Source organism: Hevea brasiliensis, chromosome 9 (assembly GCF_030052815.1).
Source record: "Hevea brasiliensis isolate MT/VB/25A 57/8 chromosome 9, ASM3005281v1, whole genome shotgun sequence".
In the NCBI taxonomy this organism is placed as follows: Eukaryota; Viridiplantae; Streptophyta; class Magnoliopsida; order Malpighiales; family Euphorbiaceae; genus Hevea; species Hevea brasiliensis.
The window spans coordinates 4,809,717-4,832,313 of NC_079501.1; the positions used below are offsets into that span (position 1 = coordinate 4,809,717).

Here is a 22,597-nt window from a genome sequence, read left to right on the forward strand (position 1 = left end):
TAAATTGCGGCTCCCTCCACTCTGTCCCAATGTTTACACTTTTTAGCTGCTTGGTCACCACTTCAACTCGTTATCATATAGAACCATCCACAATTTTTCATGCATTTTCCTTTTCTTAATCCTGATTTTACTTTTCATAGCTTCAAGTCTGGAAGCAAATACTGCCTTAAAAAAAAAAAAGACTTATTTTTATATAATTTATGTTGTGATCCACAAAAATTTTTTAAGATATAAATTTATAAAATAAAAAATAAATAGATTAGAGAGATTTATTAGATATGAACGATAATAATTAATTATGATAAATTAATTATATAATTATATTAATATTATTAATATAATTTAAAAATTATATTTTTATTTATAATACATAATTATAAATATTATTATATTTAATAATTTTATTAAAATTATTTATCTTTAATTAAGATTTTTTTCTATTTAATGAGTTTTTAATTAATTAAATAAACTTTATGATTGAATTATTAAATATTATTAATTTTATTAATTATTTAAAAATTTAAATTATTAAATTTTATATATATATATATATATTGATGAGCTATATCAATTTATTAAATAAAATTTATTATTAAATGATTTTAAAATTAAGAAATTTTACTTTTAATATTTATTAAATAAATATATATTAATAAATAAATTATAATAGAATTTTTTTTTTTTTAATTTTTTCATCATACATCGCTACTTGTTGACTAAGGGAGAGGCTCTGTCTGTTATCCAAGCATCGTGAGAGTGTGAGGGGCCACACCAGCTATCAACTTTAAGGGCATTATTTAATATATTACCACGCTAACCTCCTCTTCCTATGTTGTTTTTTTATTGTTTTATTTTTTTGGACTTTTTTATTGTTTGTTAAAGGCAAGGAAACAAAGTTGCTAAGTATTTCCATATGTATCTTCTTCATTGCTTGGGCAAGGCTCAATGAAATGAAATTATCTTTCGATAAAAAAAAAAAAAAAAAAAAAAAGCTCCCACCAGTCTTTCCTATCCGCGTTATTTACGCTTTTCTGCTACATGGTCGCCGCTTCAAACTCGCTATCATATGGAAACATCTGGAGTTTTTCATGCATTTTCCCTTTCTTAATCCTGATTTTACTTTTCGCTGCTTCAAGCCTACAAGTAAATACTCTCATTATTTTATAAAAATAGACTTATTTTTATTTTTAAATATTAAAAAAATCATTAATATAAGTAAAATAATAAATTTTATTTGTTTTATTTTTTAATATACTTTAATAAAAATTAAATAATTTATATTATTAATTTATTTTTAAAATTAATTATTTTTATTTTTAAATACATATTAAATAAAAATATTTATTAAATAAATTATTTATAATTTAAAAATAAAATATTTATATTTCAAATTAAAGAAACAAATACTAATTTCATCAACTTTTATTTATCATTCTTTAAAAATTATTTTATCCATAATTATATACCATTTTGAGAAAGTCGAAAAATATTGATTATTTTCTAATTTTATTCTTTTATCTACTTAAATGTAATAATTATTTATATATTTCTTAAAATTCACTTTAACAACTCTATTTTTTTTTAATTAGGTGAGATAAAGAATAATTTAATCAAATTAAAAAGTACTCTGTTATAATTTAAGTAGTTTAATTAATTTCTTAATCACTATATAAAAACTTTAAATAGTAGATAAAAATAGATGGATAAAATAGTAATTTTTTGTCAAAAGATGGAAATTCATTAACCTCTAGATAGGCAGGGAAAAAAGTACATAATTGAACTATGTCATGTGATTGCATCTAAAGTAGACATTATGCAATATATTATAGGCAATTCCATGGGCAACCATGTTACAATTCTTTTGACATGATAAAAGATGATTGATGAACAAGAGACAACTAACACTTGGCGTGTGCAACTAATTTTAAGACCTCTTTCTCTCTAGTTTGAGAGAGAGATCTTTCTTTTTATTTAGTCTTTAGTTTTTTAGGCACTTAGTCCCTTCCGTTTGCCGAGTTGCAGCTGTCCTTTGCCCCTTCGGGTAAGGAACGGTCTATTTCCAGCCTTGTGAAGTGGGTTCCCTCCTTGCCTCTAGGGCTGAGTTGTAAATAGTATTTTGAGTGTGTTGTGGCGGGTCCAATGTTGGTGGACAGGGTTATTTTAGGATTTACAAGTTCTGATTGCTGTCTTCTTTAATGTACTGGGAGAGCTGGTTCTTTAAGGTTTAGTGGTTGTAGTCCCTTACTCATATATTTTCAATAAGTGCTTTAGGAGAATGATTTGCTACATTGGTTCTGAAAAGCTAGGCATCTTCGAGGACGTTACCGATGCATTTGCTAGCATCTAGTTCCTCCTTATTTGAAGCATGCTTTGCCTGATGTAGATTATGATATCATCTCCCATTTGTTGCATGCATTGCTAGTTTTTACTGAGGTCCCCTTTAGCTACTTTGGGGCTTTTCTAGTTGGTTTTGTTTTATGCAATATGGCTTGAGGTTTCCTCTGTATGAGATCTCCTTCGATGACTTCATCCCATGCATTGGTAATGGTTTCGGCATTGCTGGTGGCTGAACATCTACTTCCTTTCCTTCTTCTAGGTCTATGCAGGTTGAATCCACCAAGTCCTTGGGTTCTCTTAACTAGGTTTTGGGCCTTTGCATTGAGTAGGGATTTGGTGGTTATGGGTCGTTTATGGCTTCTCTTCTTGTTTGGCTTAGTTTCTGCTAGGCCTCATGTTATTATATTTGTTTGTCTATAGACTCATATTTGTAATAACTCTCTTATATTGTAATAGCTCTCCCTTTTAAATGCAATCTATAACTATCTTCCAAAAAAAAAAAAACTCGAATATCATCTATAATATATTGGATAATCAGAGGGCAAGATCCACCATTGAGTGCTTGAATGACAATGTCAGAGTTACCTTCTAAGATAATACTATCGAAACCTTTCAATTTTGCAAGTAATGCAGCCTCTCGACATGCCAAGGCCTTAAGAATGAGGGGAGAATAGATTTCTGGAATAAATTTGAAGCTCCGCGCCATTAGATTCTAGTTATGGTCTTTGATGATGATTGCAATAAGATCCTTACTTTGCCTTTATCCATTCTAGCATGAAAATTTATAACACCCCAAATTTTTAAATTTATTAGTTTTTGAGTAATATTAATATTTTATTTTATTTAAATTTTAGGAAATTATTTGAAATTTTTCTGATTTTCAAAATCGGGTTTGATTTCTCGAAAATATAAAACTTTGATGATTTTTAAAAATTAATTTAAAGACCACGTCGTAAAACTAAAAATATATTTTGATTCTACGAATTTTTCTGAGTTTTCTAGAATTTTTTCAGAATTTTTGGGTCTCATTTTCGGTCCCAAGGCAGAGTAAAAATTTAAAATTTTGTATCCTGAATCGAACCGAACCGGATCGGATCGGTCGAATCGGACCAGCTTCCCTCCTTCTTTTCTTCTCTTCCCTGCTCGTCCCGACCCTCCTTCCTCTCTCTCCCGTTTTCTCTCTCCTCCCTCCTCCCCAGGTCGCGCCGCCGCCACCCAGCCCTCCTCACCTTGCCGGCGCGCCTCTCCAGCCTTCCCCCACCGCCGGCCGGCCTTCCAGGTGGCCGAAAACGACGCGCAAAGAGGTGCGACGCGTAGCGCGCCATTTCGGCTTTCCGGCCAAAAATCTGGCAAATGAAGCCACCAATTGGGTCGAGTCTTGTGTCAAACACCATCTACACCTCAAGAGCTTTCCATAGACACTAAGAACACCAAAATCCATCCAGCAGTTTGTCCAATTTTTGTCCGGGAAGTTTTAGCTCATTTCTACTTTTGGGCTAGATTTCTCGCAAACCGTGAACCCCACGAGAAAACCGAGAGTACCAGAGCGCTCCACTAGTCGAGAGCTTTGCGACAATATAAATTTCAAAATTTTCTGACACCATTTTTCGGTGGGTCCCACGAAATTTCGTAGTATTTTTTCGAGCATTAAATGAGCTTAGAAAATTCCATAAAAATTATATACTAACCTCCGTATTGTGGGCTTCTTGTAGGTACCTTCAATTCACGGAAATTCGACGGTTGCCTGAGTCTGTGAATTTCCGGCCAGACAGACCGGCTACCGAAAAAGTCTTGGAATTAGATCGAGAATTTGGCTACGCCACCATTGTCAGATGTCCCGAGGGCGTCCCCTGAGTCGGAATCGATATAGGTAAACCCGAACCTTGCTTTTTCGTAATTTTCTAGTGCTTGAATTGGATTAAAAATTCATAAAATATTCGTGGTAGCTCAAAAAATTATGATTCTTTTTGCATTAACTTAGTAATATTGCTAAGGACTACGGGACAAAGTTTTAGAATTTTTAGAACTCATTTGGGTAGTTTTTGCAAAAGGGGTCAATTATAAGGACTAAACTGTAATTTTACATCGTGTGATTGATGACTGTTTGGATGGGCCCAGGAGGGGCTGTGTGATGTGATTGAGCTGTGGATATATGATTTATGGATATAGAAGTGTGTTGTAAGCCTTTTTGCAGGTTGGGTAGGTCCTAAGTATAGGGGAGATTCTGCCGAATTTTCGACACGACTTAGGACGTATTTGATCTTTTCTTGGTTTGTATTGAGTCAATTGTATTAAATGATTATAATAAAATTGTCAGGTGAGCCAAGACAGCCTTCCTCTTCCGCCCAACCGCCACAGTGACTTCGGTTGAGTCTGTGAGAAAAATATTAATTTTAATTGTAATTTCGATATTATTATATGTTCAAGCATGCCCATGCATCACTTATATGTATATATCTATGTAGTTAAACTCTAGGTACGTTTTATGTTGCATTCACAACTGTTAAAGTGCCATGGATGTTGTTGTGGTAATTTGGAGCAGTGTGCGTGCGTTGGCGTGCGGGTGATGTGGTGTTGGCTATGGACAGGACGGGTAGACACAGCTTTAAATCTTCATTGGGACCCGGTCCTTCGGGGTAAACACGGCTTGAGTTCTTCGCTGGGACCCCGATTTGGTTTATTAAGCGAAAGTTCGAGCTTGAGTTCTTCGGTGGCACATTTTGGATTAAGAGGGCTGTATAGGGGATCAGCTCCCATATATGTATTGTTTGACATTATCGGGTGTGTGAGTGCTCCAAATTACCTTTTTGCTGTTATGATGTGAAAATATTACCGATGTTACATTTCACTCTACAGGGTGCATTAGCTTTAGATAGTTATAGAGATTATGGTTAAAATTGATATTTTACTCTCTGAGTTGAACGCTCACTCCTGTTCAATATTTTTCCAGGCTACAGGTGGATTATTGTTATGATTAACCTGCTTTTCTCCTTCGCAGGTTGTCTATTCATGTTTGTATAATTCTGTTAACTTCTAGATTTCTGCATGTGTTAGAAATATTTATTTGATTTGGGTCTGTAATATAATTAACATGTTGGACCTGTAAACCTATTATTATATGCATGTTTGTTGGACTAGATGAGGGAGCTGAGCTCCCATTTATTTTTATGACATTTGAGTATGTGGAGGGTGAGCTGAGCTCCCCAATTAATTATATATTGTGTTTACAGGTCGGGTGAGTCAAAAACTCTTCGTTGAAAGGTCCATTTTATGGCCGGACTCTGTCTGGTTGAATTCTTGAAATTGGGCCCAAATGGGCCTCAGAGTTGGGTTGAGGAATAGTTAGACTTACTACGGGCCTCGGGGGCTTTAGGCTGACTCAGGTTCTAGTGCCGGTCCTGCCCATAGGTTGGGTCGTGACAAAATTAATCTTGATCTAGCCTTGTGGAAGAGCATTTCACCCAACACAATCATCGACAAAAGAAGTCTAGCTAACCAAAATGAAGGAGTAGTAAGTGAGTGAAATAAACAAGTGAACTCTACAATACCCAGGGCAAGAGTCTTGTACAAAACCATGGTGCACGAATTTTTATTTAGTACAACGTTATACATACAACAGTTTAATTATAATAATAATAATTAATGATTGTGAAACTTACGTGAGACTCACTACAATTAATGATCACAATGAAACCGTTGTACATATATTGATTTTATTGTATAATTTTTCATAGTAAACCTAGTACGGAGATCATCTAACATTTATTAGCTTACATTTTATATTTACAAGGGATATCTAAAATATTTATTTCTTTTAATATCCATAGAATTTCAATGTATTAATTATAAATGTATTTCACTAATACAAAAAAGAAAATAAATTTATCATTATGATTATATTCTTTTATACTATTAGAGTGCATTAAATCAATTTTAGTGAATGCAAAAATACATTAAATGAACTTTAATAAATATATATTTATATCTATTAGAAAAATCGCTAAAATATTTATATAGTTATTTCTCGTTTACAAATTCTGGATTCTACTCTACCAACTAGTTACATACGCGTGCCATTGTTGATTACAAAACTTGTTGGGAATTGGCTATGGCGGTAACAGTATCTTTCGCAGCTTCACAAGGGAAGGAAGCTGCATTCTACTTCTTTTTTTTTTTTTTTTAATAAACTCAAATTTTTTTTATTTACTCTAGAAATCTAAGTTCTTATTGAACTTTTTTTTACCAATTAATTTATTCCTAAGCTCTTTGCTTGGCTAACTTTTGACGTTCGTAGATGAGATGTCAGAAAAACATAAAGAAATTAGGAAAAATGTAATTTTTAATTAGATTAAAATTGCTTATTGCAAGCAAGAAGGAGAATCCGATTGGATAGCTACTTGGAGATTGGCAAGTTGACGGTGCCAAGGCTTTCTTTAATTGGTTGCAAGACTGTTTTTGGTGCCGTTGACGGCTTCTCTTTTGTGGCGACTGAAGCTGAAACTCTACCAGGATGAAAGTGAAGACACTGATTTAAACCCCATGAAAGTGCAGTCACCTGGAAATGAGAGGAAGTGAAGAAAATAGAAAAACATAGAATTTGAGTTCTCGTAATTTTTTTTAGACATCAATAGAACAAAGATAGGAAGAGAAATTTTATTTCTCAATTCCTTCATAATTAATTTATAACATTCCTTTTCAACTTTAAATTAGTGGAAAATGAAAAGAAATAGGTGTAATTTATAGTAAAATAATTAAATATCCTTCTAAGGAAAAAAAAAATATAATAATTATTTCTGTCAATGAATCATTCAACCTAAAAACTTAAACTCCCTATTAATTTTAAACGAGAGCTCCAAGAATAATTTTATATATCTCTATTAATTTCCTCTATTGCTTATATTATAATAATAATCTATTGAAACAAAATAAATTAACTAAAATTTATTTTTCTTTTCTCTTCATTTCCCTTATATAAATTTTCTCCAATTCCCCTGCACAATTAAGATCCAAACAAAGCGTAAATGAAATTGAAGATAGATGGGGAAAGAAAAATTATTTTGAGTACTGACATTGGTTGTTTGAAGGAGGATTTAAAAGAATTTCCATTATCCTCTTTCTTCTTTATAATTAGGGATTTTACAACAGTAAACATTTTAATCTAATAAAAATCAACATATCTGTTTGTTCTAACTTGTAAGCAATATGCATTTGAATATAGTTGTGACTCGTGGTATGGTTAGCAGTCACACAGATATTTGAATTAGAACTAGTGAAACCGAGCTCCTGAATACCTCATCACCTCAGCATATCCATTAGCAATTTCATATAATGATTAGGAGCTGAGGAATTTTTAAACATGCCCACACTTCTTTCCATTACACTAGCAGCAAAGCAGAAAAACAAAGGTATAACAAACTGTGGATGTCCATTTATGCATGTTATTCAAGAAATCACCTACTTTATACAAGCAAGCCAAGAACAACACCCACAGAGGATGATGGCTGTATGGCAAAGCTTGCTTTCTCATATCCTTCCACATACTGTAGTATTATATATAAACCTGGGGAAGACCAATATGAAACCTCATAGTGGAGATTTACATACCCGATGCAACCCAAAAATAGATAGACTAGAATCAAGACTAAATAACAGGTGCTCGTGATGTAAAATTTTTATTGAGCATTGCACATTACGGGAGCAAACAATGTCAACAAGATGCTAAATGCATTTTGTTTCTGTTATTTTTATATAGCTTGAAATTTGGATATGTTTTTATGAACATGAATTGTGACCCGACCTGAAAGTTTCGCGTTACAATTCGATTGGGATAAAAAGTGAGATACTGTAGTGATAGCGGAGAGCGGTATAGATCAGTATAAATATTTTAATATTCTGCCCTTTGCAATAGAGTTGTAAAATATTCAGAAAACACACTGGAGTTAGAGTTTGAGAGTTCTGAATGATTATATCTTGCTATTTTCATTATAGTTGGACTTTTTCTCCTGTCTTGCTTGTGGACGTAGACTTACGGTCGAACCACGTTAAATCTTGTGTTATTATTCTTCGCTTTTCTATACTGTATGATTGTGCGATTTATATATGTGTCTTAGATTTACGTGCTTATTATAACAGTTTCTCTTATTTAAACATCCAATTAACTGAGTTCAAGTGTTCAACTATTGATCTCACAATTTTGTTTTCCTCCTACACTACCTGATCTAGCATTCACAATCCATGAGAAGGCCACCGTAACTAACTGGAGATACAAAACGAAATTCTCATCATTCTTAACAGACTAAAACAAAATCACAACAATCCAGGGAAGCATTACCAATCCAAATCTAACAAATATAAGAAAGGGGCTACTTGATTTATCACATAACAAGAAATTTTAGTTCATTACAACACAAGGATCCAGAGGTACATATCCAGAAAATACACGCTGCTAGTTATTGATACAATTAAACCTCACAAAGTTGGAAAGGAAATACAACATGGAATTTATACATGACTTTAATATCTTCAGAACAGAAGACAATAGTGTAATCATAACTTCGGGACAAGAGTTGCATCTTTTTACTAACAGTTAATATTTTTGTAAAAACATATATGCAGATATTGAGTTAAAAGGCTATAATATGAAGGATTAAAGCTTAAAGATGCAGGAGCCTAAACCGTGTCTCAAATTGGAGCATTTATCATTAGGCCAATCAATGGTAACATGCAGATCAACCATTGATAGTTTGAGTCTAATCATAACTTCAGGACAAGAGTTGCATCTCTTTTAATAACAGTAACATTTCTGTAAGAATATATCTGCAGATTTTGAGTTAAAAGGCTTTAATATGAAGGAGTAAAGCTTGAAGGTGCAAAAGCCTAAACCATGTCTAACTTGGCAGTCGGCACATCTATCATTAAACCGATCAATGGTAACAAGCAGATTAACCATTGATAGTTCAAGCAGATTAACCATTGATAGTTCGATACAACGAACCAAACACAGCTAAAGCTGTTTGGTTCCTTCACTAATAGTCTTTGTTTCTTTCTGATGCATCTAATGCAGAGCAGACTAGCAGAGGGACACACGCTACCCTCTCAAGCTATCCACATACCATAGTGAGTCTCTGATTGTAGTATGCAATTCTGTTAAGCTCCCAAGCAGGACTTGAATAGGAATATCTCATGAATGAGTAGTTGTAGAGGTACCAAAGGCAAAGCCCTTGTGATTTGGGTTCTCTTTGTTGTGAATGGACTGCTGCAGTCCAAAGCAACCAGTGTCTTCTTGTTCATCACGAGCAAATATCTCTCTCAGCAGTTGAGAGTCTATCTGCAAAAAGAATCACAGTAAAACAAGCATAAGTTTTGAGTATGCTTCCCATTCTTTAGATGAATAAGTCAAGGACTTTCCACCAAGCATGTTATTTCTCACCTCAAAAAATGAATATTCTCCTACATAAGTGTCAATCAAGGGACTCGGATGTCCTTCAATGATTGACACATCTGTGTTCATCTGTTGACTTGCTACTTCTTGAAATGTAGTTTCATGAATATTAGAAGCCATAGATGTACTCCAATGATTTCCATGTATTGAATTATCAGCATTCTCATAATGATTTTGATTTTCAAAATAAAGTGTTCCATTGAGGCAACTCCTTTCACCTTGTTCAGGGACTGATACAAAAGAAGTCGCACTAGGATTTGGACTTCCAAAATCTAAAACACAAAGGTAAGTTGGCTCACCTTTATGATAAGATGAGTTAGAAGTTATTTTCAATGGGTTTTGATTTTCAAAATTAAAATCCATGAGGTTACTTGTTTCGTTTTTGTCATATTTTGAAACAGTAGTTATCTCATATAGATTTTGATTTTCAACACCAGAAGCCCATTGGCAAACTGGGGTACATGTCTCATAAGATGAAGTAACAGTCATCTCTTTTGGATTTGGGTTTTCCAAATCAAAATCTATTAGACAACTTGCTTCAAGAATGTTACAGAATGAAACATCATGTGTAACATATGGTTTTGGAGTGATTGAGAAGTTTTCTGTTGTTTCAAGATCATTAAATGATGAAACATTTTGTATAACATGAGGCTTTGAAGTGAATGAGAAGTTTTCTCTTGTTTCAAAATTGTTAAATGATGAAACTTTTTGTATAGCATGGGGCTTTGGAGTGAATGAGAAGTTTTCTCTTGTTTCAAGATCGTTAATTGATGAAACATTTTGTAAAGCATGGGGCTTTGAAGTGAGAAATAAGTTTTCTCTTGTTTCAAGATTGTTAAATGATGAAACATTTTGTATAGCATAAGGCTTTGGAGTGAATGAGAAGTTTTCTCTTGTTTCAAGATCATTAAATGATGAAACATTTTGTATAGCATGGGGCTTTGTAGTGAATGAGAAGTTTTCTCTTGTTTCAAGATCGTTAAATGATGAAACGTTTTGTATAGCATGGGGCTTTGAAGTGAAAGATAAGTTTGCTCTTGTTTCAAGATCGTTAAATGATGAAACGTTTTGTATAGCATGGGACTTTGGAGTGAAAGATAAGTTTTCTCTTGTTTCAAAATCGTTAAATGATGAAACATTTGGCTTTGGAGTGAATGAAAAGTTTTCTATTGTTTCAAGATCGTTAAATAATGAAACGTTTTGTATAGCATGGGGCTTTGGAGTGAATGAGAAGTTTTCTCTTGTTTCAAGATCGTTAAATGATGAAACGTTTTGTATAGCATGGGGCTTTGGAGTGATTGATAAATTTTCTCTTGTTTCAAAATCATTAAATAATGAAACATTTTGTATAACATTTGGCTTTTGAATGATTAAGAAATTTTCTTCACCTTTGTCGTAGATTGACAAATTTTGTGTTTTTGTGAAAAATTCTTCACCATTTTTGTAGATTGAGGTAGTAAAAATATCATGTGGGTTTTGATATTCAAAATTTGAATCCTTTTGAAAACTTGATTCACCTATCTCATATGTTGAAATAGCTGACATCTTATTTGGACTTCGATTTTCATAATCAGAAGTCACAAGCCTGCGCGGTGCATCTTCGCCACAAGCTGAATTAGCCATTATCTCTAAATTTTGATTTTGAAAAACAGAAGCCACATTGCAATTTGAGAAATCAATTCTTGCCTTCTTTTTTGATTTACTCTTCTTGCAACCTAGTTTTGTATCTTTTAACTTTGTACCTGTTTTTGTCTTTTTGGAATTTGATTCCATCTTCTTTGACTTCTTATTGGCCTTTTGTTTCTTGTTTATATGTAGTTTACAAAGAACAAACTCTGCCTGCACAAGCACAAAACAATGAGCTCATTAGGTAAAATGCAATACCACATTATACAACCAAATTTTGGAGGAAATAACAGAACAAACAGAAATCGTTAAATCACCAAAATTTCAAGCAAATAATAGAAATAACAGAATTCAAGAGGACCAAATCACTGAAATATAAGGTCAATTCTTCTAATCAAGTCAATCCATAATTTCCAAAAAGCCCATTTGCTGCATTAGAATATAAAATTTGCAACTTCCTACAAATAACACACCCTACAAAATCAGATTTTTTTTTTTTGGCTACATTCTAATGAGCAATAAGCAGAATTTCCAAATGAATATGTTGTAAAGCCCAAAGCAGCCAAAAATCCAAACATGGCTTACAAATTTACCTTTAAAGGCAAGTTGAGTTTTGCAGTGAATTCATATTCGTGTATGACATATTTAGTCGGTTTAGGGTCATGGTAAACGAAAATGCTCCTTTTTCCAATCTCCTCATCGCTATGTAGAGATGTGACTGATTTAGTCTTGCCTGTGCCCTTCCAGAACCCAACCCTCGCTTTCCTTTTCCTTTTCCTTTTCCACTGCCCATTTTCTATGTAAAACTCGGGACGACAAAAGAAATAGCACGCTTCATCGGAACACCCTACAAAGACAAATTCATTATTGTTAATAGGGTAATAATGAGAAAAACCCCAAATAAGAACTTAAAATGGGCTTTAAGCGTATACCTGATTTAAATGAATTTCAAAAATTTGATGGAAAAAATATATATTTTAATTTTGCTAATTTAATTTTATAAAATTAAATATAATTAAAATCAAATTCTATTAAAAATAAGTGAAATTACAATAAATTTTACAAAATTAAGATAATAAAAATATTTAAAATAAAATCTCCATATTTTTTCCTTTCTCCGACTCAACTTTCTCTCTCTCTCTTCTATGTTCAATATAATACTTTATAAGTAGGGATGGTAATGAATGAATTTTTATAAATATTTAATTTGATTAAATTTTAATATATATTTAATTTAAGATAGATTTAAATTTAAAAAATGATAATCATAATGAGTTTAAGTTTTACATGTTAAGTATATAAATATTTAATTAAATTATAATAATATTAATAATTTTTTATATTTTTTATTTTATATAAAATAAAATTTAAATATTTTATAGAATTATTAAATTTTTAAAATATAAATTATTACTTAAAATAATTTTTTTATATAAATTATTAATTAAAATATATAAAATTAAATAGGTTCATATTTTTTTTAAATAATAATAATTAGTTTTGAGATAGATTCGAGTAATTGAAAATAAATTTTCATTCACTTTGAAATGAACTTAAATTTTAAAAATATTAATCGAGTTTAAATTTGATAAATAATTTTTACGAATACTCTACCATCATCATCATAATTTTAAGTAAAAATAAATTTTAATTATGAAATTATAATAACATAATTATATAAAATTTAATTAAATTTTATATTTTAAGTTACAATATATCAAATAAAAAAAATTTATTTAAAATAAATATTAACTTAAATTGACTCGAGAGCGATGGATGTAAAACATAAATTGTTACCAGGTAAAAGATCTGAAGGATTAAAATTGCATAGCTGAAATTCTCCAATGTCGTTGCAATCGATAAGAAGACCAAGCATCTTGTTCTTCAGAAAATGGTCAAGCAGTTCAAAATCGGTTGGGTGAAATCTCCAGCCAAACGGTAAGTTTGGCAGCACTGACTGCAATGGATCTGCCATATCTATAAAACAAAACAAATTATAAAATAAATTAACGGAAGAAAGAAAGAAATAAGTAAGAGGAGGCTAAGAAAAAATTTCACTCACCGGAGGAGTTCTACATGATTCCTCTACCGCAAAACAGAAAAGGAGGAAAGCAAGGATCTGTTAACTGGAAACAAAACAGAGAGAAGAAGAAAGAGCAAGGGAAGCGCTGAAACGGATAAAATGCTAGGTGTAGTGAGGTGTGAACATTTTCACAGGAGTATAGGTAAATACGCAGACAGACAGTGAGACAGACACGGAGACGAAATTGACTCCGAAAGTGTCCACCAAGTCATCATTCATCCAAACTCACTACTTCTTGAAGAAGCTTTGTAATGATTGGATTACAAAATATTCTGCGGTCCCACTCCAAACATAAAGACAAAGTGACAATAATATTGGCAATGGAAAGGTTGGTTACACTTCACTTGAACAGTGGATATTCAATTTTGTCCCTGTGTGAGTCTAACGACATCGTTTGTCTTACACCTAGGATGTCCAGACCAGAACACTCTTAATAAAGAAAAATTAAAAGCGCCCACCGTGGGGCTCGAACCCACGACCACAAGGTTAAGAGCCTTGCGCTCTACCGACTGAGCTAGACGGGCAATTATTTGTTATGTTATACCCTTACAATAAATTCTTTGTTCACAATTGCATTTGTTTATCAAACAACCACGTTATTTGCTACTCGGCAAACACTTCAACTGAAATTAAAACCATCAAATTGATCCAAAATCCTAGTTATCACTGTTTTTTCAGTGCACCCAAGAATTTGACAGAGGGATCTTAGGTTAATCACATATTTATACCCTTTGCAGTTGCAAAAGAGGTTTTTGCTAAGCATTTCACATTACAATAGAAATCTAGGATATACAAAATTCTCCACCTGAAAATTTTGGCAGAGGCTAGATCACAACTAGTTACAAAACTTTTACATGGAAAATTTAATCAACGAAGACACAGGCAACCCAACAAGGGATGCCTATGAACTATGCACAGTTATTTGTCATCTACACGCTCTGGACTCTACCCTACACATCATTTTGTGCTAGTTTGATCCACAAGCGTACCCTTGTTGATTATAAGATTTTCCGAGAGCTATGCATTCTTTCTGGTGAAAACACAACAGTGAGTCGAGCATGATCAGAAAGAGAATAATTTTCAGGCCACATCCCTTTCTCTGCTTCACGGGGGAAAAGAGCAGCATCTTTTACAGTGAAGCCGATAGCTTCTTCTACACCTGGCTCAGTCTCCTTTGTACTTGCAGCACAATCTTCCTCTTGCTCCAGACATGCTGAGCTCCAAATCGTCAGCTGCAATAGTTAAATATATTGTTATTAAACGAAATATACATGCAGACAAATGGCAGAAAAGAACGCACGGCAGAAATAAAGTGGAAGAGGAGACGGAAGTATCCTAAAATCTATTCAAAAAGCACAAAATTTTAAAATTTATACACGGAAATATTCCAAGCTAAAATTGGTAACATATCCAGTTAGTTGTAACTTCAAGTTCTAATGCAGCACATCATGACAACAGGACATGCACAAACACACAGATATACGGAGTCAAAAGACTTGTTACTGTTGCTAAAACTTTCTTAACATTTTATTATACCAGATAATTGTGCCAAAATTTCAGAAAATAAAATAAAGGAGAAAATTAACAACAAATATTTAAGACAGTAACCATGAATAAGGGATTTACAAACCTTAAATTCTTCATAATCAACAATGCCATTTCCATCAATGTCTGCTAGGATCCATAGATCTTTTGTCTCCTGGAAACTCAGTCCAAAAGGGAGACCAATCAAATTTACCTGTATCATTACAACATGGTAAGTCTATCTTTCCCCTTAAGTTAGTAGCTCCATTTGGTGCTGCAATTGTGCTGCATTCTGGCAGCTTGCTTCTACAGAACACAGATTCAGCATTTCCCAAGAAAATAAATAACTAAAGGGGGCCAAGAGCAGTTTCTCTATGCAGTGCCACTCGGGGCTTATATCTTATACAATAAAGCACATAAGATGAAAGTACCTGGCGCAGTCCTTCACAGAAAGCCGAATATGTTATATAATCACCAGGCTCGTCAGCCTTAAAATATGCAAATGCATCACTTTCATTCAGTGAAGCTTTCAGGAGTTGACCCTGAAACCAAGCAAAATTACAGCATTAGAAATTGAAAGCTTAACAGGGTTGTACTTAAAGAAAACATAATTGCATATATTTTTTTGGAACTTAAAAAGAAACATAATTACATATACTTTTTTGGACACATCCCCAGAAATGGATAGAAACCGTCTCAGAATTCATGCCTCTTGACTTGCAGTTATATGATTAGTTCAAGAGTAAAGATTAAATTGGAATCTCTCTCTTTTTTTTTTTTTTTTTTTTTTTTTTGAATTTGTAACCTAGAGTCTGAGGCAAGTTTCACTCAACAATTCTCACCAAGTGGGCAGTTGAGAAGTTTGCCCTGCATCCTTCTGTAAAACATAAGTCTTAAGGTTTTAACTACTTCCTCCTAATCGGACAGTAAACTTCAAAGATTAACATTGTGTTGGAATGAATCAACTCATACTTTTCTCTTACTCGTAGAATATTAATTACAAGTTTTTAACTTCTTTGGCTTGAAATGCAAAAATGGCAGAGCTGGGAACTGGGAATCATAAACTATGAAACTGATAAATGACCAAGAACAATATAAAATTGCATGAGTAGAACATCAAGAATATGATTGAGTAGATTATTTGACTCACCTTTATTATTCCAAATACTGCTTCAGCCCAACTTGCCTTCAGCAGCTTCCTTGATTTAATAGGATTTCGAAGCCATATGAAATCGACACCACAAATGTTACCCCTGTGATTTCTATGGCTCACCCACTGTTGGATGCAGAAGGGTATGTAAAACACATCTGTTGTAAGTAATTCGCATGAAAAGATTATTGCCATCTAGACATTCAAAGTGGAACAAGAAAAACTAACCCTGTGAGCATCTGCATCACTATCGGTATATTGATGAGCAATATCATATGATGAATCAAATCCCTGCGACCTAAGGAATTTGTAGACATGCCCATGCTTGCTTCCATTCCAATCACTAAGCACAGAAAACAATGGAGTAAAAAAAATGAAGATGTCCATTTTCAAATTTTATGCAAGAAATAAGCGACTTCATGCAAGCAAAACAAGCAGCATACCCACAGAGAATGATGGGCATATGGCTTAGTTTGTTTTCTCTCTGATATGTTTCCACACACCGTAGTATTTTGTAAACCTGGGGAAGAAGACCAATATGAAACCTTGAGGTAAATATTGAGGGAAACACACCCAAGGGAATCCACAGTAGGAAATTAAGTATGGAAGTCGTAAGAAGATGATGAATTGCTAGAGTTTTATATACCTGATTCAATCTCACAATAGACAGACTAGAATCATGAGGAAACAACAGGTGAGTATTCACAATAAGAAATTCTTGTTGAGCCAATCCATTTTGGTTTTGCATGAGGGGCACCGCCGACTGAACATGCAGCAGCTGAGCAACACGGTCTCCAAAGTCATTGAAGAGCAACTCTTGATAATTTAGAACCCTAAAGTAGTCCTTATGGACAGCAGTTAGCAGGCCTGTATAAAATGGAAACAAAACTTCTCAGCCAAAGAGCAAGAAGAAATTAAGAAGCTTAACTTGATATGGTGATTACAAAAGGGAACAGAAACTTATATAGCTAAACTTTCAATTTGAAGATTAATTATAAGTGACAAAGCAATCAGCCACCTTGTAAGCTTCAGGAAAAATAAGAGAATACAATTTCCATTAATTTTTTTTCTTAAATGGAGGGCAAAAGGAGAATCTTGATTCAAACAGCAGGTAAGATATGTTTCCTTAAATTTTATGAAAAGGTGCAAAGAAAAAGTTTGCTAGAGAAGGGCTAAAAATGAAAAATTCATGTTACGGAATGAAAGAAAGAATATTTACCATCTCCTCGGTTGTTGGTCCGGGCAAGCTGGAAGGTTATATAGCCCGCATCGCCAAGCCTCTCCTGGTACATATGCACTAGTTCTTGATTGCCAACCCAGAATTCCTATACACAAAACCCAAATTTCCACAAAAAGAAATCAGTTAAATTTTTTTTTTTTGGAAGGTCAGTTCTATTGCGTTTTAGAAATAAATAGGGAAAATTTAACCACCTGGAGACATATAATGGAAGACCTTTCGATGAGTAACCAATCCAAAATCCTTTGGTTCCTGGTGAACCAGAATGCCCTGAAATCGCTTTCACGGATACTCTGGTTCTATTTCACAGCCACATAATAAATAAATAAATAAAAATGATACATTACGAAATAAATTCAGCAAAATTGAATATCACGATAAATAAAGGAAATTCGAATCAAAGATGATGTGCAGTGTTTCTACCTGGTGATCTAGTCGTTTGTAGATTGGAGCCAGGATATTGAAAGTGGTACAAGAAATGCAGGGCTCCTCTGTAATTGTTTGAGAAAAGAAGCCACTGTTGGTTCTTGAAATCGTTCCATTTAAAACAATACTTTCATTTCCACCAGAATTCAGGTGTCCCGCGTTCGAATTAGCATTAGACTCGACGACCGCAACCTGTTTTTTCAACCATTGGAATTGGAAGGAGGAAGAAAAAAAATGTATACACTAATACCTTAAATTCAATTTCTTGTGGAAGCGCGAAATAATACCAATTAATGAAAGGAGGAGAAACGTACCATTTTGGAATTATGGCCACTTTGTTCTTCTTCCTGTTGTTATATGAAAAGGAGAAGAAGAAGAGGGCAAGAGAAAAATGGTAAGAGACGAAGAAATAAAAGGAAGAAAGCAGAGAGGAGAATTCTCGAAAAATAAGCGATTTTCACAGCAACTTGTGGATGGGGTTTCTTTCATGTGTGGCTCTAACGGCTGCGGGGTGTTTAGCTTTATAGAACTTTCTCTCGTTTGCGTACTGATGAGTGTACTGGAAAAGGTTAAAATCCATTGATTTTTTGACATTCCTCTTGAGCCCACGGTTTGGTTTCTAAATCAATTTATCATTTTCTGTTTGCCCAATACAAGCAGCTATCACACTCCTGTCTATGGGCTTTCCGTTGAGTTTGGATAAAGTGTATTAAGATATATATATATATATATATAATTTTTTTTTTATGTTAAAGTATATTCTGTTTTCAACTATAAAATAGTAACATATTGAGAATTTATTAGTTTTTCTTAATAATATTTTTAAAAAAAATTAAATTTAAATTTTTTTTATTCACTGCAATGAATCTTAATACCATATTCAATACTGATGGACAATTAAGATTATTTTTTTAAAAATATAATAAGATAAAGTAATTGATAATAAAGTATTAAAATTTATTTATTTATTCATTTATTTTAGTAGAGAGTTGAAGTTTATCAAATAAATATTTTATTGAGTTCATTCGAGATAAAATAAAATTAAATAGATATTTTATTTATAAAAAGAAAAGTAATTTAAAAAAAAAATATTCTCAAAATCTTAAAAAGATATTTAAAATTATTTAATAAATTTATCAAAACACTCATTTAAGTCTGAAAAATATAAATATTGAAAACTTTAGATGTGATTTGAACGAGCAAAAGAAGGAAAGAAGTGCGTGAACAATAGCGTAATTTACCGTTCATTTATAAATAACGAAGACCAGTTGAATTAGTGATCAAGATTGCTGTACGTCCCACAGGCGGCTGCTGGGAGCAATTAACCATTTCTAGAAGAAAATGGAATCGCGCAATTGGCCTTCAGAGATATTTTTGGCATCTCAAACCTTCTATTAGAAAAAAAAAATAAAATAAAATTATAATCTGAAAGTTGAACCACAGCGCCCACAAGTGGTGCACGTGCACCGCAAACCAATGATTTATTTTCCTTTTGTTAAAAATAAGACACAAAATAAAATCGGCAGAATTTAGTCTCTGTTTATTATTATTACTAAAATTACAAATTAAAAATATATTTTTTAATTTTTTTATTTATATAATATCAAAACTAATTTAAAAACAAATTTTGTATATAAAATTAATTTAAAATTAAAAATATTTATATGAATAAAATAATTACATAGGCACGCAACACAGATGTATACGAAATAAAAACAAAAATACATATGAATAAATTAAATATTCTCAATTCTCTCTTTTAAATACCCTTATTATCATCTCACCTACTCAGCCATCTCTTTCTAGTACAACACCGAGGCTTTGCTGGAGCTATTTCCATCACAACAGAATCTCCGGTAAATCACACAAAAAATCGCAAACCAGTCAGATTGTCAGAGTTGGAAAATTTTCATTCAAATAAATTTCAACAAAATGTTATAAATTTTGAAGATCCTATTTAATTTAATTTTATAATAAATTTATTTTATTTATAAATAATTTTTATAATAAAATTTATTTATAAATAAATTTCTTTATTTAATATATTTTATATTAAATATAAAACTTATTTTAAATAAAAGATCTGATACCAAATGGGTTTTAAGGGGGCGTGGAGGAAGGTAAGAATGCACTTTGAATTTTTTGAAAGAAGAAAGGACCATATGCTGGAGGTTCAGAGGGTTTTCGTAGATCTGCTTCAACTTAAGCTAGTTACTTTTTTAGCTTCCTGATCTCTGTTTATTTTTTATTAAATTTCATGTCAAATCTCTTGTATTGGATTAAGGTTCTGAGCTCCTTATCTAAATGGGCTATTTTAGCCTGCAGATCCTTGTACATGTTTTGTGCAAACAAAATAAAGAATCAACCTTTTGATCAATAGACTGAGTGTGGGTAAGGACTCTATCTATTTTTGAATCAATACGCTGCAATGTTTTGTTTTAAACTGCAGCATTCTTTGTTTGCCAATTTAGCACTTCTTTAGCTGGAGTGAGAGGACAGGGTTGTCCTTCCGGTGTGACTTTAGTGCTTTTAGACAAAAGGCCGGGTGGAGATTTTGTGGTTTGGTCTATCTGAGGAGTGAGAGCAGGAAAATCTGTTTCATATGATGCAGGTGAGAATATCATACAGGGTTGGACCAAAGGTAATGTTGGTGGAGGTGTATTAATGGCAGTGGAAGGCGAAGCAGAGTGACAAGAAGGGGAATATCCTTCTTTTCTGAGAATCTCCAGGGCTAATTGGTAAATAGGAAGAGGCTTTCTCTGTTTTGTTTCTTCAAGGATGCCAATCCATGGTCCTGAGTCAGGATGATCCTGATGATATGGTTTTTCTATTTTGCAGGAAGTATAGCTATGCTTTTTCAATTTTCTCCAGTTGCTCTCCGAAAGTGGATGGTCATATTCATTGTCCCAAAATTTGTCACAACAGTCACAATCTGGGTCGCATAGACCAGATCCAGGTAGATCCTAGGGGCAATGTCCATCTATCTTCATAGGATAAACATAATGGCTGTCAGCAGTAACAGCTCTGATCGGGTAATGCTTCTTTTCCTTGGGTAGTGGTTGGATCATCATAAACTGAAATATGGGAAGAGAGCCGCTGGAATGCCTGGGAGGTTGGAACGTTGTTTGGATTGTTCCATCAGAATTTCTTTGAAAAGAAGATTCTGTTAACTGTATTGGTTGGGAAGTAGCATGCAGTTTTTCATAATTGGTCAACCAGGTTTTTGGTATGAGTTGTTCTAGCTCATTCCTAGGAAGTTGTCTAGGTATCTGGATAATAGTTAGGGTAGTCTTTGTATCAGCAAGGACAAGTAGAGCATCATTAGAGACTGAAGCTTGTGCCAGATCTACTGCATAGTCTTGGAGCCGATAGATGATTTGGTGGTGAAGAGTGGCCATCATTGAGGAAGTCACTTGTTCAGCTCCAGTTAGTTGAACTTGAACCGTCAGGGCTATACAGAGATGTGGATCTAGGAGTGAAAGATTATAATTAGGGAAAAATGTAAGGACTACACTTCCAGTGTATAGTGTGGTCAAACATGTCCCTATTACATCAGGTTCATACTGGAGAAACCGAGTATCTAAGAGTGACACTCTTGCAGTGACTGGTAGTCCTCTTCTTCCATGGAGAGTGAGAATAAGTCTTACAGCTCCAAAATGGAGGTGAGAGTAACCTTCATTTCTCCATTTGGGAATTAGAGGAGGGGGGGTCTCTAGAGTGACATATTGCTCGGAGGCAGTACTTTGAAGACTGCACAAATCCATCTTAGAAGCTTGAACATACTCTTTGGGAAGAGATCTTCTGGATGAGATGAGGGATCGGATTCCTCTGGTTAAGGATCCAGATCTTCTATAAATGTTGTAAGGACTGAGAAGTGGAAACAGGGATTCTCCTACCTGAGCATCTTCAGGTAAGGTAGATATTTCTATAAGGTTATCAATTCAGGAATATAGGGTCCTTCGAAGAGGGGAAGAGAAAGAAAGGGAAGAAGAGAGATTCACAATTTCAGAAGGAGTAGGTGTTTGGGTAACTATTTGTACAGATGGTGTAGGTGTTTGACAACTCATAGTGAAATGGGTTTGTCCTTACTCACCTTTGAAATGTATAATATGCAACAATAACCAAGGCTCTGATTCCAAGTGGGGCTGGGAGCCTCTTATACTATACAATACGCAATACTCATGCTCAGTGCCACGCTTCCCTCTCTTAGGTAATCTTCTGGCTGGGAGCCCTTTTGTATCTACGCAATGTATAACATAAGAGGACTGTCGCAATTAATATCAAGGCAGAAACATTTATGATACTCAGGATCCTCATACGAGGCAAGAGCAGAGCATACGTGTTCTTGAATAAGGAAACATAGTACACTTTCTTAGGTTTTCAGGAGAAAGAGAGAGTGTTTAGAATGCCATTAAAGAGAACACACAAGGGATTTTTATTTTTGAGATAACTCTTGTTTACAAACTGAGAGTGAGACTCCTTATATAGGTAAGGAGTTCACCTTTTACTGGGAACCGGATAGGTAACCAGTTACCGACACTTAAGAAGTATAGACAATTGAAAATCACACTCTGACTAAAGTAAAAGATCACACTGATTAAAGTGAAAGATACAATTAGATGGCCGACATCTTTCTTCATGGGGACCTTGACAGGTTGTAATTTCTGTAGTTAGAATCATCTAAGTTTATGTCTCCATAAAGATGTTCATACCATGGCCCATGTTCTTCAGGAGATGGTGGGGCAGCACTTGCTATTGCTTCACGGGCTTCAA

The 22,597-nt window shown here is 33.5% G+C and overlaps 2 protein-coding genes and 1 non-coding gene across 3 annotated transcripts; all 3 read right to left on the reverse strand.

Moving 5' to 3' along the window:
* Nucleotides 1-8,686: 8,686 nt before the first annotated feature.
* LOC110672469 (uncharacterized) lies at nt 8,687-13,662 on the reverse strand. The gene is made up of 5 exons (XM_021835264.2): nt 13,467-13,662; nt 13,202-13,381; nt 11,998-12,251; nt 9,767-11,617; nt 8,687-9,664 (listed from the first exon to the last, which is right to left on the reverse strand). The coding sequence occupies exons 2-5, from the start codon at nt 13,377-13,379 to the stop codon at nt 9,518-9,520; spliced, it is 2,430 nt and encodes an 809-aa protein (XP_021690956.2). The 5' UTR covers nt 13,380-13,381; nt 13,467-13,662; the 3' UTR covers nt 8,687-9,517.
* Nucleotides 13,663-13,938: 276 nt separating this feature from the next.
* Nucleotides 13,939-14,011, reverse strand: TRNAK-CUU (transfer RNA lysine (anticodon CUU)). Its single transcript has one exon. It is a non-coding gene; the product is annotated as a tRNA-Lys (tRNA).
* Nucleotides 14,012-14,192: 181 nt separating this feature from the next.
* LOC110672462 (uncharacterized calcium-binding protein At1g02270) lies at nt 14,193-18,351 on the reverse strand. Its single transcript, XM_021835255.2, has 11 exons — nt 18,139-18,351; nt 17,822-18,016; nt 17,593-17,697; nt 17,381-17,486; nt 16,808-17,028; nt 16,605-16,681; nt 16,390-16,504; nt 16,162-16,287; nt 15,443-15,553; nt 15,118-15,225; nt 14,193-14,719 (listed from the first exon to the last, which is right to left on the reverse strand). The coding sequence occupies exons 1-11, from the start codon at nt 18,139-18,141 to the stop codon at nt 14,486-14,488; spliced, it is 1,401 nt and encodes a 466-aa protein (XP_021690947.2). The 5' UTR covers nt 18,142-18,351; the 3' UTR covers nt 14,193-14,485.
* Between the last annotated feature and the right edge of the window lie 4,246 nt (nt 18,352-22,597).